Source organism: Oreochromis niloticus, linkage group LG7 (assembly GCF_001858045.2).
Source record: "Oreochromis niloticus isolate F11D_XX linkage group LG7, O_niloticus_UMD_NMBU, whole genome shotgun sequence".
In the NCBI taxonomy this organism is placed as follows: Eukaryota; Metazoa; Chordata; class Actinopteri; order Cichliformes; family Cichlidae; genus Oreochromis; species Oreochromis niloticus.
In genome coordinates, this window is record NC_031972.2 from 63,173,084 (window position 1) to 63,191,301 (window position 18,218).

The 18,218-nt window shown below is 45.0% G+C and overlaps 1 protein-coding gene across 7 annotated transcripts in view; it reads right to left on the reverse strand.

The window, feature by feature from the left end:
- The window catches only part of LOC100697791 (solute carrier family 45 member 3), a 42,409-nt gene that overhangs the window by 5,692 nt on the left and 18,499 nt on the right, over window positions 1-18,218 (reverse strand). For all 7 annotated transcript variants that reach the window (XR_001224586.3, XM_003447050.5, XM_019361932.2 and 4 more), the window contains 3 exons: window positions 12,401-12,763; window positions 5,718-5,908; window positions 4,936-5,599 (listed from right to left, as the gene is read on the reverse strand). Coding sequence is in view for 6 of the 7 variants with exons in the window: in XM_003447050.5 (XP_003447098.1) it covers window positions 4,936-5,599; window positions 5,718-5,908; window positions 12,401-12,548 (1,003 nt within the window). In the remaining variant the exon portion in view is untranslated. The remainder of the gene's footprint in view (window positions 1-4,935; window positions 5,600-5,717; window positions 5,909-12,400; window positions 12,764-18,218) is intronic.

Consider the following 18,218-nt stretch of genomic DNA (forward strand, 5'->3'; position numbering starts at 1 on the left):
AGGGCCATGCAACTGTAAACAACGCAGATCACCGTCATCCGGAGGAACATCTGCAGACGGAATGATGTGGCGTAATAACAGCCGCTGCATTTCAGATTAAACAAATGAAACTCAGACCTCAGATATGTGTGCTTTGGCCGTCTAGTTGACTTGAATGAACACGCTCTTTGTGTGCCGATTCCTTGACATTAATGCTTTTTGAGTGTGACATTCCTCATGGTCCAGCAAGCACCGGGAGTAGGAACAGAAGAAAATTAGAAAGTAAACAAAGTAAAGAATGAAAGAGGCGGACAAAGAGGAGTATGAACAGAATGTGGATGGATGGATAAAAATGTCAAATGAGAGAGGGCAAAAGGTAAAGGGGGGTGATCCCCAGATTTAAGGATACATTTGTAGTATATATGGTAGCGGTGTAGGAAGGACAGCTAGACAGGTTTAGCTACCTGTAGTGAAGAGGTGATTTCTTTTTTCTAAGGTCATAACGGTCATTTTTCTGAGCATATCTGCGCTTCAGATAAAATGTTGTACTTTAAGAAAACACTTAGATATTTAGAAGCACAAACTTCTGTGACAACTCTTAAATATTTATTTGATATTTATTGGGAATTTTGATTATTCATGTTTCTGTCACCCGGACACTTGAGCAGCTACTCGGTGTATTGTAGACAGCTGCTGCAAGATAAAGAGATAATATCAGCCAAAAATGCTACTTAGAAAAAAGTATGGGAACATGTACTTTTCAAGTTATTTTAAATAGATAATGGCTGCTTTGACCTACTTTACTCAACCAAGTAGGTCAGGGGGGGAGGTCAGATGCAGGGTATGCATTTTTCTGGCTGGATGAATCCACCAAATTAAGTTTCAGGACTGTCAGAAGTCTGTACACCGTCAGTTGTTGGTTTGTGAAGTAAATGACGAGGAGGTAACGGAGAAATCTCCCCATGGAGCCAAGAAGAGGCAGTTTCAGTTGACCCATCTCATTTGTCCCGTCCCCAGCAGGAAACCATTCTTACACCCAGATTTCTTTGGTGGGACCCCAGCATTTACAGCTCTTGTCCAGATATAAATACGAGTCAGCTGGAAGATGCTCCGGTTCAGGAGAGAAAGGCGTTCAGAAGCGGAGACAGCGACTGCTACAGAGAGGCCAAGTACAGGTTCACTAAAGAAGTGGACATTGCTAAACATCAGCACTCTGAGAAGATGCAGCAGCAGATCTCAGAGAATGACTCGGCCTCTGTGTGGAAAAGTTTTAGGAATATCACCAACTACAAGCCTAAACCCCCCACTCCACTGATGACTTGCTCTTGGCAACACCCTTAATGACTTTTACTGCCGTTTTGACGAGCCATCAAGCAGCCTTCACACCTCCAACGGCCCCAACAATACAGACTCTTTGGACACTCATTCCCCCACCTCTCCCCCCTCCATAGAGCCATCACCACCATCAAACACTTCACCTACAACACCTCCCTCCTCACCCCACACCAAGGAGGATTTCACACCACCTTCTCCCACCACAACTCTTCATATTCATGAAGCAGATGTGAGGAAGCAGTTTAAGAGTCTGAATGCTCGGAAAGCTCCTGGCCCAGACGGTGTGTCTCCTGCCACCCTCAGACACTGTGCAAACCAGCTGGCATTTTCAACTCCTCACTGCAGGCATGTCATGTGCCTGCCTGCTTCAAGTCCTCCACCATAATCCCTGTCCCCAAGAAACCAAGGATCACTGGACTAAATGACTACAGACCTGTGGCTCTGACATCTGTGGTCATGAAGTCATTTGAGCGCCTGGTTCTCTCCTACCTCAGGACCCTCACGGCCCCCCTCCTGGACCCCCTGCAGTTTGCATACAGAGCCAACAGGTCTGTAGATGATGCTATCAACATGGCTCTACACTTCATCCTGCAGCATCTGGATTCCCCAGGAACCTACGCCAGGATCCTGTTTGTGGACTTCAGCTCTGCCTTCAACACCATCCTTCCAGACCATCTCCAAGGCAAGCTTTCCCAGATGAATGTGCCTGATCCCATCTGCCGGTGGATCACTGACTTCCTGACGGACAGGAAGCAGCATGTGAGGCTGGGAAAGAATGTCTCAGACTCCCGGACCATCAGCACCGGCTCCCCTCAGGGCTGTGTTCTTTCTCCTCTGCTCTTCTCCCTGTACACCAACTGCTGCACCTCCACCCACCAGTCTGTCAAGCTAATCAAGTTTGCAGATGACACCACCGTTATTGGACTCATCTCAGACGGGGACGAGTCTGCCTACAGGAAGGAGGTTGAACGTCTGGTGTCCTGGTGCAGCCACAACAACCTGGTGCTGAATGCCCAGAAGACAGTGGAGATTATTGTGGACTTCAGGAAGCACACAGCCTCACTCCCCCCCAATCATCCTGACTGACACCCCCATCACCTCTGTGGACTCATTGCACTTCCTGGGTACCACCATCACCCAGGACCTGAAGTGGGAGCCCACCATCACCTCCGTCATAAAGAAAGCCCAGCAGAGGATGTACTTCCTGAGGCAGCTGAATAAATTCAACCTGCCAACACGGACGATGATGCAGTTCTACACTGCAATCATCGAGTCCATCCTCACCTCCTCCATCACCGAGTGGTATGCTGGAGCCACTATCAGGGACAAACAGAGACTGCAGCGTGTTGTGCGCTCTGCTGAGAAGGTGATTGGCTGCAGACTCCCATCTCTGCAGGACCTGTACACCTCCAGGACACTGGGGTGTGCAGCTCGGATCACAGCTGACCCTTCTCACCCTGGACACAGTCTGTTTGACCTGCTCCCCTCAGGCAGGAGGCTCCAGTCCATTCGCACCAGAACCTCTCGCCACAAGAACAGTTTCTTCCCCTCTGCTGTTGGACTCATGAACAATAACCATATGACTGTTCCCACCACTAACACATGACCCTACACTGTGTTCACTGCATCTGTTCCATTTTTGCACTGATCACCACCTACACTCATGTACATATCTATCCTCTTAGCACTTTTAATTCTTATTTTTATGTCTATTTAAGCGTTATCTGACAGTATGTTTGCACTAAGTACCGCAGCAATTTCCTAATGTTGTAAACCTGCTCAACATTTGGCAATAAAACCCTTTCTGATTCTGATACCTGTTTAGTTATGTCATTGACCTCCAGGGGGCGCCAGCCACATTTCAGTGACTGAATTGCTGAGCGATGTGTCAGAATTTTCAGCAGAATGTCTGGATGATGTGGTGGTGTACAGTTGGGCCTGGGAGGAGTAAATAAATCCTACAACAATGAAGGCTCTTGGGTTGGGCATCAACCCTCGCCGCTGCACAGGCACCCATAGAGTACCTGAGCTTTGTTGTTAGTTAGGCAGGGTCAAGTTACAAGCTGGGAAAATTGATGCTATCCAGTCCTTTCCTGTTCCACTGAGAGGAAGGGTGAGCTGAAAGGCTTCATATGCCTGGTTGGGTGGTACAGAAAATTTACCCCCCCATTGGCAGAGAGTTGAGTGACTTCACCAAGAATTTAGCCCCTAACAAGGTACTAAGGTAATGGAGAAATGCACAAGAGCATTCAAAGATCCGATGTTCTCCACAGGCCTGAATTTGACGAACCATTCATCCAGCAGAGATGCGGTCCTCCTACAAAGAGGGGAGGCCAGTGTTATTCCTCTGCTGAAAGCTGTTGGGCAGAGAGGTGAGGTACTTGATGGTAGAAATGAGTGTTTAGCAATGAAGTGGCATTTGAATCCTTCAGATATCATCTCTGCTGGGATGCCACTTCCTCATGGAGACTGATCATCACGCCCCCCAGTGGCTGTCTAATGTGGTGGCAACTGAATAGTGAAATCTTTATCCCTGCTGGAGTGAGAGGAGGTAATGAAAATGTATTCCATTACTGCTTTGCTGCATTTTGTTTTAGGTAATAACATTTTCTGGGCACAGCTGCACTTTAGGAAAACGTTTGCACATTAAGAAGCACAAACCCAGACGTCAGAATACGCATGGGCTTGTGTGGTTATATGATCTTAAAGTAAATAACATTTGTGGATGATGATGGTGACAGTTTTAATTGCAGGCTATAACAGAAAAAATGTTACATGGCTTAACTGTCAAATTAAGTAAATTAAAATGAATTCAAATTTCATTTGTAAATTAAATGTTTGATAAATAAAAATAACTAAAGTTGGTTTGCACCAAATCCTGCCTCTGCCTGGCATGATTGGTCACTTGGGTCCAATCCAACAGCTCAGCAGCTTTCTGTGATGGGGACCGATTTGCTGCGTAATTTGCAGTTTTCTGCACAGCGTAGCCCCTCGTTTAGAAACGAGCTTGTCGATGTGCTTTGGCTGGTCTTTCTGTGGTGGCGCGGTGACTGTTGCAAACAGTCATCTAAAACAATGAAGAAATATTGCAGTAAAAGGCGTTTTACAACAGCAAGAAATAAAAGCTAGACTGTAATATGAAACGATACATTTTTTTATATCGTCATCCGATATATTTCGGCATATTGCACAGCCCTAAGCAGGAGTGGAGCACAATACCTGAAATTTTGAAGTGGATTTACTTGACATGCTTAAAGACAAAAAAAAAAAAAAAAAAGGTGTAACTTCATAAAACGCTCACAATCCTATCTGCAGTGTTGTATCGGTGTGTTAGTCTGAGCCATCGTTTCTGTCTACATCAGATACCCTGAGACAAACCAGAAACTGATGCATGTTAACAGATACACAGGATTCCAGGTCAGCCGTGTGCTACGATGACAAGAAAAGGAGGACACGTCCTGCATCAGATTAGCACAACAAGCACCGGTAATCAGGTATTTCTGCATTTAAGTCTTTTTTTTGGGCAATGCCATACTGTCCACAGAGCTAGATACACATTTTTAAAGATGCAAGACATAAATCTTACATCATATGCATGTAATGTAAAAAGAGGAATCTGACCTTCATCATATCTTTGTTTGGACACACTCCCTGGTAATGCACTGGGCACGCCCTCGTAAAGGCCTTCACCCACAAAGTCTGTGTAGAAAAGCATAAAAGACATGACAGCCATCCAGCTGCAGAGCTGAGCCACGCACAGCTGCCTCATCACCCGTGGAACGTGGCAGTAGCTCCTGTAAATGGCCGGCGTCATGGACCAGCATGTCCTCAGTAAGCACATCAGGGGTCCAGACTTGAGGAGCCTCAGCTTGCACTTCAGCAGGTAGCAGCACGAGCGTGGCACGCCGCACCGGCCGGCCTCCATCACGCCGGTCCCCGGCTCCAGTAGAGATCCCGACTCTCCCGAACCGCTGTTAGCACAAGAGGGTTCCTCGGACACGTTCATGGTGATTAGCACACTGGAGATGAAGATGAGGATGAGGAGGGAAAAGAGGCACTCTGCTTGGCCTCCCAAGTAAACAGAGAGCAGGCCGTGACTCCAGTCCAGCGCAGGTAGCAAATAACCCACACAGCCTCCCAAGCTCACCATGAAGGAGAACATGGCAAAGGCTTGGCTGCAGTCCTCCTCATCCCGATACAAGTCTGACAGAAGAGCCTCCAGCGGTGTGAAGCAAACTTGTCCACAGAAGTCAAGGAGTCCAACACCAAGGATCAGGAAGCCCACCTGGAACACGGAGGAAACGCACGGTTACATGGAGGAAACAGTCTTCAACCGAATAAACTCTCGGGAAGAATTTACCCTTTGTCTGAAAAACTCAAATTCAAACAAACATTTTACACACCTGGAGCGTTTGGCCACCCCAAGCAACGTGGGCTGCCAGGACGTCAGCGTGGGGAATAATGAAAAGCGCCAGAAGGACTCCCATCGAAAACAGCCAGATGAAAGGCCGCCTCCTGCCGTAACTGCTGTTGCACTGGTCACTGGCTGAGCCGATCAGGGGGATGAACAACAGGCCAAGCACTGGCCCGATGCCTGCAGGTACAACCAGGCAAACACAGAAGTCAGAGATCATACTAACAATCAATAAGATGCAAAGACAAAGTATAAGGAAATACGGACAATGTTGGGGAAAACATGTATTCACAGATGTCGATGTGGCGGAAAAATCAAAAGCAATCCCTATCAACTCAAACATGCCTTTGCCACAAACACCAGTATGGTTAAAAGGTACTAGAACTGGTTGAGTGGAGCCTGATTTTTACTGGTTGCCTTAGAACCTCTTTGTTATCGACCTCAGGGGTGAACTGCATGCGTCTCTCTGCCATCATTAATGACTGCTGAGGTGACGGTTCCTACAGATGGCTCGCTGCCTGAAGGTAGCAGTCATCCTTTACACGTGGCTGGGTCTGGCTAATTAGAACACACCATGAGACGCTGGTCCACACACAGACGTCCACACAAGATCTAATGTGATGAGATCTCGGGGCTAGATTTTGACATTTAAGAAGGTGCCCCATGGAGTACTCTTACATCATTTCTCATCAAAAGGAATTCGTGTGTGCCCAGTGGCCACGCTGTCCTTCATTAAGTGTTTACAGAACGCACGAAAAATAAAAATACACAGAAGCCTGTTAATCACGAACGCTGTTCTACAGCACCTCTAACGTGACATGTGTGTGTTAGAGTCTGGTGTAAAAGTAAAGCAGCAAATATGGGGAAGAAACTTTAGGTCAGAAAGACCCGAAAAGATCAATTCTACCACCAAAGAAACAGGTCATCGCTCTTGTTCCTCCTTCAAACTGATCCAGCTTAACCGCAAGTTCCAGTTTCTGCAGAAAGCCCGAGCTCTGGTGGATCTGTGTGCTGTACCTGGAGGGTGGTTGCAAGTAGCGTCTAAGTTTATGCCCGTTTCAAGTCTGATTATTGGTGTTGACTTGGTCCCCATTAAGCCTATTGCCAACGTAAAGGCCATCGCCCACTGAGAAATGCAGACAGGCTCTCAGAAAGGAGCTTCAGACTTGGAAAGTGGATGTTGTGTTAAACGACGGAGCCCCAAACGTGGGAGCATGATGCCTTTTCCCAAGCTCGTCTGACTCTCATGGCTCTGAAGTTGGCCTGTGAGTTTCTTACCAACGGTGGCACCTTTGTCTCCAAAGAGACGAACGTTCAAAAAGTAGTACAACATGGACACACAAGCAAGATCAGTTTGCACTCTTTCTGCAGTTTGACAAGAAAGTGAAACATGAAGAGAATACTTAAAAGCATGCAAACTGAAAGGAGCCACTTAAACTGGGAAATGGAGACAGCTAGGTAAACTGAGAAAGATGAACAAAGGCTACGTTCACACTGCAGGCGAAAGCGCATCAACTCCGACTTCTTTGACCCTATGCGACCCATATCCGATCACGGTCTGACAGTGTGAACGGCACGAATCCGATATTTTCAAATCCGATCTGGGTCACTTTCGTATGTGGTACTGAATCCGATACATATCCGATGTTTTAGAAAGCGACTGCTGTTTGAACGGTCATGTTGCTTTAAATCCGTCTTTTACGTCACTGACACAAGACAGACGCCAATTATCAGCGCCGGAGAAGACATCGCGAACGCTTCCTGGCCATCCAGTGTAGATGTTAGTGAAACTGTTGGGAAGACAACGTGAACATTTTATTTGTACTGTATAATCTGCAGATTCTGACAGAAATCTGCAGCTATCCTTTGAAGCACCGCTCCTCTAAAACAGCAATAAGGATCATTATTAGGTTATTTACATTATTATGTAAATAACAGAATAATTTTAAGCAAAAATTGGGAAACGTAAAGTCCGAAGTCTTTATATTAAGGGCCATCAGTCAAACAATATTGTTTGCTCTGGGTCTAAACAGAGCGCGTTGTGTGTGAAGTCTTCTTTTGCGCATGCGGGCCGCTTTGAGGGTTCACACTAGAGCGCGTTTGCTGTCGCATTTTATTTGTAGTGTGAACAAGCAGACAAAAAAAATCCGATTTGATCAAAAAATCGGAATTGAGCATTAAGACCTGCAGTGTGAACGTAGCCAAATACGCTGCTGCCAGCGAGTCTACCCTCGATCATATTTCTCCCTCGTGCAGCTGTGGAGGCCCCTCAAAACAATCCTTATCATCTACAGCTGGAAGTGTCGCTGCATCACACATTCCCCACTCACTCTTACCTCTCCTAAACACAATGCAAGCTCCTGTTTAGAAACACACATGTGTGCTATGAAAAATAGCCAATACAATGAATAAAAAAGCGTCACATGTGCTCAACTAAACGTACTTACGATTAAATGCTAGAAAGCAGAATGCTCTCTGCCCCAGTAGGAGAAACTAGAGAAAGAAAGTAATTACTGTTGGATGAAGCAACCACAAATGGCTATTAGATACAGTAGACAGCAGCCATCGGAGAACTTGACACTGTTGCTTGGGGAAATTAGCTATAAGCCTCCCAAGACACAATATCCATCTTCATTCAAATAACATTCCGGCACTCCATTATAATACAAGCATATAGGAATTAGGTAGAAAGCCATTTCCAGACTGGCTTACAGTGCAGCGCGTTTGAGAGGAACACTACAATGAAGTCATTTTTCTTCATATCACAAGCAGCTGTTAGAGAAGTGCAAGAGTAGGAGTGGATATTGTTTTATACAGCTGAATGGCCATTTCTGTTGTGCACTCTGAGCCTTTTGTTACGGTGGAATTATATCTATCATCAGTACAGTCACAAGGCAACGTCTCAAACAGACGCCTGTAGTGAGGACCACGGGAATGCCATTTGCACTTACAGGATAAAGCAACTATTCATATTAGCACACTGTACAAATGCTAACAGTCCAATCAGACAGGTAAAGTGGATAACAGTGATCGTCTCTTTTTCCTCAGTGGGGATGTTACTTTGTCACGTACCACCCACCGAAACGCTGTGGCAGACCAAAGGTCATGAACTCATTTTTAGTTTGTAGCCCACATGTCGAACAATTTCAACTAAAGTGGGCCTTCCCTGTAACAGCAGTCACCGAACCGGCTCATTAATGCAAATATCCAATTAGCCAATGCCATGGCAGCAACTAATAGTATTTAGGCATATACAGATGGTCAACATGGTATGCAGGCAACCCACTGAAGTTCAAATCAAGTATCAGGCTACAATCACCAAAACTGGACAACAGGAGATTGGGAAAATGTTGCCTGGTTGGATAAGTATTGACTTCTGAATTTGGCGTCAACAACATTAAAGCACAGATACATCGAGCCTTGTATCAACAGTTCAACAGTGCCGTTGGTGTAATGGTCTGAGTACTGCTGGTGACCCTGTCTATACTGACTACATCCTCTGATGGCTTCCAGCAGGATGAAGCACCATCCCACAAAGCTCAGACATCTCAAACTGGTTTCTTAAACACGACAATGAGCTCACTGCACTCCAATGGCCTCCACAGCCATCAGATGCCAATCCAAGAGAGTATCCTTTGGGATGTAGTGGCGCAGGGGATTTGGTCCATTTCAGCATCACCACCTTTGGCTGAAGTTTCCAACAATTCAGGCTACGTCCACACTAATGCGTTTTCGTTTGAAAATGCATCGTTTTCTCTCCGTTTTGGCCTCCTGTCTACACTGAGACGGCGTTTTCGTTCAAGGAAAACGCAGCGTTTTGAAAACACATACATTTGAAAACTGTCGCAGTGTGGACAGCGAAAACAGAGACTTTCGAAAACGATGACGCATGTTAGTCATATGATGCAGTCATGTGACCAATTAAACTAAGATAGCGGAGGGCATTATACAGCAGTTGTTTTGTTTGACAGCCCTATTAAAGATTAATATCAGTCTGTACGTGCTCCAGACAGCTTTTCTTCAAATTCTTTAATTCTCACTCGCTTTTGCAACTTTGTACTTTTGTGTTACTCGCAGCAACAACTCCACCTCATTGTTAGTCCCTTTAAAAAACTCGGTGCTTTTCCTCGACATTCTGCTGCGACGTTTCAAAGAGCCGGAAAGTAAATAAACGGCAGACAGAAATGAGGCAGGTCGAATCGTCTTGTGCTTCACGCATGCGCAGGACTGGAACATAAACGTTTTCGGCCGTTTCAATGTGGACGCACAACTCTGTGAAAACAACTGAAAACACTAGTGTGGACGCGGAGCGCTTTCAGACGAAAACGGCGTTTTCAAATTTATCCGGGCTAGTGTGGACGTAGCCTCTGACCTGTGGTTTGAATAAAATGTATTCATTTGAAGAACTCCTGAAAGGGTAGTGCTAACGACCTGATTACTAGCAGGCTGCCAATCAAGGTGAATTTTAGCTTGTGTTCCAAGAATAAGAGAATACTTTAAATCAAATTATTGTTAAGAATAGATCCACATTAAATGTAATTTGCCTCATTATAATTTAATAATAGCATCTTGACATTCACCCAACACAGCTGAAACACCTCTGCACTCTTTTGGAAAGAACGTGTTTGTGTGAAGAGCGGTTACATCCATTACCATCATCATCATCATCATCATCATCATCATCAAAGGGGAAACACAAGGATGTCATCCCTGTTTATTAGTTTGATTTCCAAATGAGTGTGAGCTGAAGAAACTGTGGGTTTGGAGAAATGGCCTTTTGTCTACCACTCTGCACTACTGAGAGCCGTCGCCATCACGCCTCACACCAGCAGAAATGGTATCGGTTATAGGCAATAAGATCATCTAACCCTACACTCGTGACACAACCTATTAATTAGTTTCAATGGAATCAGTCCCGGTGGCGAAATTTTGCAGGTCCAGTGGGCATTTTGGAGACCTGTGGTGGGAAGGTCCTTACACACCGGCGTAAGCAAATAAGCCTCAAATACATACAGCACCAGAGGCAAAGTGAATTATGCTTTAGTGAATTGTAACGGTGCTCTCACCAACTGCAAACACTCCAAGGTGTGAAATATGCAGAGCAAAATAGGTAAAAAAAGGTCAAAGACAAAACACATTATGTGAGCTGGGAGGAGTTCAATCAAAGCCAGGTATTTATTGCAGCACCTGGTAGTCACATATTACTACTTCAATTTATGGTATTTTTAAAGCAAATATCAATAAAAGCAAGAGCACTGTTAGATTTAAAGAAATATGTTGAACTGTATTTTCATGTAAGCAACAAAGTAGGGTTAATATGGTGACATTACAGTGGCTCCAAACACTGAATGAAGCAGCTCTGTGTGTCCGACAGCCTGGAGGACGTGGCTCTTCCTCCCACAGTTCTCCTCCCTGCTGCCTGATTGCCACACTGACAAAACAGGTGAGTTGGCCACTTACCTCCATAAAGACCTCGATTATGTTTTTATGACCTAAATGGAAGATGGCTGCCCCGAGGCGTACTCGCACTCCCATGCTACACCCCCACCCCCGTGACACACAAATTTAGCTGCCACTGGACAAGGTCACATCTTTCATAAATCAAGCCAACTTATGAAGAGCAAAGGAGTGCACATTCCTTGGAGACTACAACCAGATCTCATATACAGTGCTTCAAATTAATGTTGATAGCTTTACACTTTACACTACAGCAAAACCTACGAAATTCACAGAAACTCTGCTTTTTGTCCTTTTGATCTTTCTGCAGATGCACAAACATTATTATGTTTATTAGTTTGCAATGTATAAAGTGTCACAGAATCACTGATCAGTGTTTCCTTACAGTATATCTGGGCCGAAACACCCAGGTATTATTATATAAATTATATACAATATATATCATATTATTATTGGAGATAATGTGTCATTCAGAGTTAGTACTCTAGACCAGCGGTCCCCAACCCCCGGGTCCGTGAGTCGTTTGGTACCAGGCTGTGAGATTTGATCCTCGGGTGTGAAATTTATGGTTTTCAGGGTTTTTATCGCTGCTAATAAAGTTACACAATTACACAGTGAATTCACCTTTATTATTATATTTACGAAATACCACAGTTTTTGTCTTGGTCGTATAATTTTATTTTGTTGTATTTATCCGCCGCACCTTAAAGGCTGGTCCGTGAAAATATTGTCGGACACTGAACCGGTCCGTGGCGCAAAAACGGTTTGGGACCGCTGGACTCGAGGACAGTCTCCTATTCAGTCCTTGCCAACCAGCCAGGCCTAGCTCAAGGCAAAAACAAGTTTGTTATACTGGTCTGCTTTTTTGTGCGTTTGTTTGGTTTTTTTTGTCAAAGAAACTCAGAAACAGGAAATGCTCATTATTAGTCACTCTGATTCCCACCTCTCATGTCTAACGTATCAGTTATACCATAAAACTATTATTTAAAACGCATATCGTCATTTAACCAGCCATCGAGGAGATAGACAGGACATGGAGCTGAAACCTGAGGTCTTGCAGGGGGAATGTAGGTGGGCGGTCCCACCTTTGCCTTTCATGTTTAACAGGAAGAGATGAAACGACGAGAGAGCATGAATACGTGTACGAGAGTGAGGCTTAAGTGCATGCAAACACCCACAGCGCGAGGTGCCGAAAAGGCCTAGTAATTAGTTTACCTAGCACCATGGTCATGTACTGCTCTTCTACTCCAGCCTCCAGCAGCAGTGGAGGAACGTATGTGATCCCAGCTGCCACACAGATCTCCAGGCCACAGGTCAGGGAGTTCAGGAGAACGAGACGCCAATGAGACCTCCATCCAGGCATATTTACAGAGGCTGGGTCGCCTTTCCTTCCCTCTGGGATGGTCACTACTGGGGGCAGGGAAGGGGAGAAGGATCTGGATAGGGACAAAGGGGGGGATGAGGGGAAGCAGATGGTACCCCGGTTGGACCCGAGGAGTGTCGCGAAGGGACAGCAGCAAAGACACTTTGATGTCTCAGATGACCTGGAGGATTCATCCTCTTCTCAGCATTCTGGATCTGAAGAGCAAAAGAAAAGCTTTCAGTACACAGCCACATCATGACCATCGTGCAGAAATTACCAGTTTAAAAGCTAAAATAAAATCTGAGCAAAACCGATTATTCGCAGGATGACACCTGTAAAGCCACTGATGTCAGTGGCTTCAGGTTACACAGGGGGTTATCAGCATCCTTGTAACAGAATACAACCTCACACAGATTGCAATATATGTTGCAAAGACACGGAAATGGCAGCAAAAGTCAAAAAGCAATGATGGATTCTCGGAGGTCTTCACCAACAGCTCCAGGGCAGCACGAACAACAACAGGGAAAGCAGATGAGTCAGCTGGAGCAACGTGGCAAACCATTTGCTATGCAAATTACTCCTCTCTGCTGTTTTCCTTGCTCGCTTTTTTTGCCTCGTTTTAAAATATGTCAGAGATGTGGAAAAAAAATTAACCATTAGCCTTTGGAAAAAAAGTTGAATTTCTCTTTTCTTACTATACCTCACCACGACATTTGACAGGAGCACCAGTATTAGCACCCACACCTCCCTGGGCTACACTGTCATTACTTGCATTATTAAGCTCTGATTGGAGCTTTAGTCACATTTTCAAGTTCTCCTTCAGGATATATTCAGCAGATTATTGTTACCCCTGTTGAACTCAATGAGCAATAAAAGATCTTTGCTGGGCAGAAAGGATCAGGCAAGATGATCAGTCGAGTCACCTGTAACGTATACAACACGTCATCCCATCACCTAACATACCGACGACTGTGACAAATCATCAGCATGTTACGCGTTCTGAGGCGGGAGACGAGTCAGAATGAATCTATACATGTGTTTTACATGTGACATGAAAATCAACCTAACAAATCATCTTGTATGTTAAATCTGTTCACTTCCTGATCCTCAATCACTTTGGAAAACACGATGTAATAGGGTTAAGGTTAGGGAATGGACAACTGGAGCCTCTGCTCGAAGCACGTCTTACCGCCACAAGCGGCTTTCTGTTGGATTCAATTGACAACCCAGAGCGTTTCATAAGGACTTGGAAGGGTACATTTCGCATTACCATGTGACGTCCAGGGGTGGGGCAAATCGTCAGCATGTTACGCGTTGGGAATGATAATGCTCTGACCGTATGTGGCAGGGGTGGCCAACTCCAGGCCTCGAGGGCCGGTGTCCTGCAGGTTTTAGATCTCACCATGGGTCAGCACAGCTGAATCAAATGTTTAGTTCGTTACCAGGCCTCTGGAGAACTTGAAGACAAGGAGGTCATTTACCCATTTAAATCAGCTGTGTTGGATCAAGGACACATCTAAAACCTGCAGGACACCGGCCCTCGAGGCCTGGAGTTCCCCAACCCCGGTATATGGGCTCAGCACGCCAGACACTACTACAGGATCCAATGTGATGCCAGATAGAGGCAGACTGACAACACCGTCATTGACAGTTTGGTCAAGTTGGTGCTTTTAGGTTCAAAAGAACAACAACTGTATCCTTGTTATTTATCATGTTCACAGACAACCCAAACACACGTTGAAGCATACGTTCTCCAACATGTTGTTATCATTACCAATAAAAAGTTGTTTAATTCTAGTCAAATCATAACAGCCTCGTGAAACTCTCGCTTTCCCAATCAAACAGCATTTATTTACTCCATATACCTGAAAGTGCTCCTCCTATCCCCAATCATTCACCCGTACATGCCGATAAGACGACGAGTCTCTAGAGACAGTTTTTTGAACTAAGTCTGAAAACCAAAAGCAGAATGTTACATAAACTGTAATATCTGGAAACAGCACGAGAGGCAGATTGATGAAAGTCCTCTAAATAGAAAACTGCAATCCATGAACATCCATGTGCAGATCTCACTGCTTCCTGGAGCAGAAAATAAATAAAAACACAACCAAGAGAAACACTGTCGTCATCATCCACCAATGAGACGGTGTGTTCTGTTAAAGCAGAGGGGCAGAGCACGAACGGTCAGAACAGCCACAACCACAAAAACAACAAGGTGCTATATTTGCATTAGTGTGACATTTATCTGCCAATGCTGCCCATCTGTTCTCTCCCAGCAAACAAAATGAATGTCATCATCTCAGACGAGACTTGGTTAAGCACAGAGATGGGTTCAGTCGGTATTTCAAGGACTTTTCACTTTGCTGGGTGGGAAAAAAAAACAACAAAAACCTCTTCAAAAAAAACAAAAAAACCCCAAAACAAAGCAAAACAAACAAACAAACAAACAAAAAAAAAACAGCTGATAAAGACATAAAATAGTTGCCAAGCCATTTTTCCCCACCAGTGGCTTCTGAATAGTATAGGGTCCATTTAAAATCTCTGATGCCTTTCACATCATTGCAAATCAGGGACATTAACTGAATGCTATCAACACCACCGCAAGACTTCCTCGGGCATTCATACATTCCCATCTTTGTCATTATGACACTTTTGATATAGAGGCTCTCTGAGAATCTGAAGGACAATGCAACAGTGTTAGCAGGCCGGACCCATCAGGCGCCTGGGTCACAGGGAGAGAGAGGTCCATTTCACACCCGTCAGATCTTATTCCCACCCAGCACTGAAAGACGCCCATCAGGGGATCAGCCTTTGCCCCTGGGCCTGTCTGGCCACTACAACCCCCTACCAATATTCTGTGTGTGTGTGTCTGTCTGTCTGTCTGTCTGTCTGTCTGTCTGTCTGTCTGTCTGTCTGTGTGTGTGTGTGTGTGTGCGCACGTGCGCATTTCTTCCTCATCCTTCCTCCGAGGTCAGCTTTATCTTTGACCTGCATTCTAAGAGGAACCTTTTGACATCTTTATGGTTCTCGGTGTGAATGCCTTCCACCGCAGCCCCATCTGACTCTCTGTCAGACTTAAAAAGTGGCAAGAATACAGAAATTGATTTGTTTACGTGAGAAATCGCAGCTCGTCTGGACACACTTTCCCAAATGCATGTCAGATTCCAGTGTTTTGGAAATGAAACGGTCTCGACCTAAAGGACTGCAAGACAGCAGTGCAGAGTGACATTCATTCACTCACTAATGCTCCTTAAAGTCAAATATAAAATATAGGGTCAGTTTATTGTCAATTGTAGCTCTACAGCCAACAAAGTGTTTGTGGTGCTGTTTTAAAGCAGAATGGAGCTTTCAAGCACTCAAGTCTGCATTTTAGAGAGAGGGGACAAAGGAGACACACACACACAGTCATTCCACTGCTTACTTAATGACACCTGACTCTACAATGCATTCCAGTCATGACCTTCATCTTCACGTAGCCTCGGAGACACAAAGGCACGCTTAGGCTGTTAGACAAATGGCTTTCCTGCTGCTCACCTGACAAATAACACAACCGGAGCCAGACAGGTGACGGCGAGGAGATGGAGGCTGGTTTACTGTTGTCAGCTCTCCTTTTGCTCCATTACCAATCCCTATTCAGCCTCGCCCCCTCCCAACTCACAAAAATCAGCCCTAATGACTCCGAGTGGTATTCTTAGAATACAAAACAGCCTTTGTATACATTGTGCCAGGGAGAGTAATTTAATAGAGGGAGGTATTAACTCCAGACTAAATGTTTTGATGCAGGATTCTTATAGACGGTAAGATACAGGAAGCATGTTTGGGTACGAGAGGAGGGTCTCGCAGCAGATAAAGGTTTGTAAGTGAAGAGCGGAAGGAATTGCTTTGAGATGACATCACAGCCAAAAACACAGCAGAGGCCGTGGCTGCAGAAACAGCAGGAGGCTCTGGTTGGCTGTTTGGCTCATGCTAAATGGCTGCAGCATTATAGCCGCTCTGCCTCTCCGGTTCCTGGACATTAATGGACCCGATCGTCCACACAGAGGGACAAGCAAGACCAGTCTTTAAGCAGACTGCTTGTTTGGCCAGCTTCCTGCAAACCTTTTTCTATGGCTCTCTCTGTAAAACAAGACAAAGTTAAGCTGGACCTTTACTTGGTCCTGGAAGCTGCTTAGAGAGGAGCACTGTAGAAAAATAGCAGGTGGAAACAAACAGGTTACACCTGGAAGGTCCTCGAGGTGGGCTCCCATCAGACATGGGATCTCTACAGAAATAAGTATCAAGAGGCCAAATTAGACCCAAATTATTACCAATTATTATTATTATTATTATTATTATTATTATTACCATGCCCGTTTAGTAATTCAAAACGTGCACCAAGATGAGATCAAGTAAAAAAACCAACATACTTTTACTAAACAAATGCTTCAATCTCTTCTTTAAATGTCAGTTCAGATGGTTTTGCTGCTTTGCACATTAACTGGCATTTGAGCTGCTTTGGCTTCCTGATTTGCATGCCTTCAACACTCAGCAGCACGCGTAATCAAAGCCTTTCACAAGTCCGCTAGGGTCAGAGACACGTAAAATTCATGGCCACACAGTGAGTGCAAGGGTCTGTGGGGACATCTGCATGCCATTTATGGATTTGGTGACGTGCACGTATGAGCTTTATGTTACGATGAACCAGCTGCACATGCGTCACAGGTGAGTACGAGGGAGCGACTGCTCATTCAGTCCCCTCCAACCGTCCATGTCTGCATCTTCCCTCAGCATGTACAGAAGCAGTTTCTTAAATTGCCTCCAGGGGGTAAATGAGACTCTTCATCCTGGCGTTGTTCCCGCTGGTGCAGGGTCCGCTCTTCGGCAAAGGCTTCTCCATTTGGTTCTGTCTGAGGCGTCCTCAGGTGATGCGTTGACGGTCTTAATGTCTTCCTTGATTTTGTCCATCCACCGGCCGGTGTCCTTCTGGGTCAATCCTCATAGCCGTTTTTGCTACAGAGTTCTCATCGCTTCGAATCACATGTCTATACCACCTTAGGCGAGACTTGAGCATCTGCAGTAAATGAGATTCTAAACTTATAAATTAATGAACATACCACAGTCAGTTCATTCGAATTTTAAGCTGCAATCCAACAGTTTGACAGCGAGACCACACTGAGCACTTGCTCCAGACTACGTGCAGGCTGTGAGCTGTTTGCTGTGTAGCAACAGATGCATCGGTGACATTTTCCATTCAGCCCAGTCTTCCTCCTGCAGTCGCACCTCAGAAAATAAGAAGTCGACAGCAGTGGAATAAAGTTTATTCTCAAGCAAGTTTATTCTTAGCTGGCTGCAAATTTAGTGATGCCACGCGGCTGCATTTGTTAAAACTGCAGTCTAACTGTGTACAACAGGATACTCTTCTGTACCGTAAAGAATTAAGAGGCAAAGAAAGTCCAACCCAGTATTAGCTAGGTCTAAGTTAAAAAAAAAAAGCATGTCATATTTTAATATGTATGACCTAATAAATATTGCACATACAACCACAACATCAGCAGTTATACCCAATCAGGTCGGACGTGAAGCTACAGCACAGGTGTGCAAACGCTGTCAAAATGTACAATTTACAGCACACAGTACAAGTCACTGTATTTATAAACCAGGGAAAACGTCTGAATTCACCAAAGATGCCTA